Source organism: Chondrus crispus, genomic scaffold (genome assembly GCF_000350225.1).
Source record: "Chondrus crispus Stackhouse genomic scaffold, scaffold_132, whole genome shotgun sequence".
NCBI lineage: Eukaryota > Rhodophyta > Florideophyceae > Gigartinales > Gigartinaceae > Chondrus > Chondrus crispus.
Genome location: NW_005178997.1, coordinates 175,557 through 177,541, shown reverse-complemented (window position 1 = coordinate 177,541; position 1,985 = coordinate 175,557). Strand labels below are relative to the sequence as shown.

Sequence of the window (1,985 nt, the reverse complement as noted above, 5' to 3'; positions counted from 1 at the left end):
CATGCTGGGCTTCAACAACCCTGTGGCGGCGTCGATCGCGGTCGACGCGCTCTCTGCCGCGGGCGCGCCGGCCGTGCCGCCGCTGCTGCGAGGCGTAGCTGCCTTCAACTACGCCGTCAACGCGTACGCCCTGCGCGCCCTCGGCCGCATCGGAGACCCCGCCGTGCTGGACGTCGCGCTCGCCTGCGCGAGCCGCGGCCCCATTCCGAATGTGCGCCGCGCGGCCGTGCGCGCGCTGGCGGGGCTCAGGTATGACAACGTCGAGAACGCGGAGAAGGCTTATCGAGAGCTCCTCAGGCTGGCGGACGCTGAGCCGGATTGGGGCGTCCGGTATGCCGCGATGGCCGCGTTGCAGGCGTTTGTCATGGATGAGCTGGTCGGGAGCGCGTTGCTGAGGGCGGCCTTGGATGTGGTCGCGGCAGCCGCTGATGGCCGGTCGAGGGTGCTTGTGGCAGGCGGGGAGGGAGCGGAAAAGGAGCCTTTACCGGTTGATCCCACAGTTTGTGCGAGAGCTTTTGTGGCGCTGGAGGTTTTGACAGAGCGCATTGGTGCGCTGGTTGGTGTGTGACGCCGCCGAGGACGCGAGGCATACGATGCAAGAGTGAAGATGTGCAAAACTGGGCCTCCTGTGCGGGATTTTATTAGAGCTCGATCTTGTGCAGACGTGGAGGAAGGGTGGCGCTGTTCTGAGATGAAAAATCAGAGGCAGATGCGAACCAGTCGAAAAAGTCCTCTCTGCGTATGGCGACACCGGTTGGGCGGCCATCACGCCAACACAAACTGGGACAGCCGAGTGAAAAAATACATAAACAGTTATTCTATACAGGTAGACATCAGTCAGAGCTAGCCGGCAAAGCTCTTGGTGACGACGGCGGGGTGCACGACTCGTCGCTATCGTAACTGAGTGCCTTCTTCGCGATCATGGAACCGATGACCACTCTCAACAAAAACTTAACGCGAAAGGCAAGGTGTGATTCCTCGCTCGAGGGGACAAGATTTGTGTCGCGCCCGGCGCCCGTGCCTTCCGCCATGCGCAGCTGGCGCTGGCGCTCGAGGATGGCCATGTTCTCGACAATCTTTTTGCGAGCAACTTCGATGACATCTGCGGCGATTTCCAACGAGGCCATCGGTTTCCCAAGGGCGAGGGCACGCTGAGACATTGCGTCCAAGGCGTCGCGGTCGGCGAGCCATTCTGCGGCGATGGTGGCGACTTGCGAGGGCTTTTTCGCATGCGCGCCAACCTTCTCACCGACAACGTACTTGACGTTGGCTTCCTCTTGGCCAGGAAGATATCCTGTGATGATGATGGGCAAGGCGCGAATGAGGGCTTCCGCGATGGTACCCGGGCCCGCCTTCGTGCAGATGATGTCGCACGCGCCCATCCACTCGCTCATGTTATTGACATAGCCCAGCGGGATGACGTCGATAGCCCAGGTCTTCGTCTCCAACCATTGCTTGAGCTGGCTGTTCTTCCCGCAGATGACGACAAGCTGGAGATTTGTATGGCCAAGCTTCTTCGGCAAGTCCGCGGCGAGCGTATTGGCGATCGCCTTCAAACCGCCGACGCCGTCACCGCCGCCAATGGCAAGCACGGCCGGGACGTCGGGGCGCATGCCCAGGCGGGCGCGCAGGACGTCCTTCTCCGGGGCGGCGGTCCAAAAGTCGTGCCGCACGGGCAGGCCGAACTGGCGCATCCTCTGCTCCGGGATACCGACGCGTGCGGCAACTGCGTGCACACCGGGCGACGGGACGTAGGTCATGTCGACAGCGTCGTGAAACCAGGTGGGGTGGGCGCCGCCGAGATCGGTAACGACGGTAACGTAGGGCACGGGCGGCAAGCCCGACCGTTGGTTGAGCTCGTGCAGGACGTGCTGGCTGAGGGTATTGACGAGCGGGTGGACGCTAAGAATCAAGTCCGGGGCGTACTCGACAAAGGCGTCGCGGATGCGGCGGTGTGCAAAGGCGTTGAAGAAGGTCTCCGTGGC

The 1,985-nt window shown here is 62.5% G+C and overlaps 1 protein-coding gene across 1 annotated transcript in view; it reads right to left on the bottom strand.

Annotated features, from left to right (window-relative positions):
• Positions 1-833: 833 nt before the first annotated feature.
• Positions 834-1,985, bottom strand: part of CHC_T00009002001 (Monogalactosyldiacylglycerol synthase fragment, family GT28) — a gene marked incomplete at its 5' end in the record, with an annotated part of 1,155 nt that continues 3 nt past the window's right edge. The window contains one exon of the mRNA XM_005713223.1: positions 834-1,985. This exon is cut by the window's right edge and continues 3 nt beyond it. Within this exon, the coding sequence (XP_005713280.1) occupies positions 834-1,985 (1,152 nt within the window).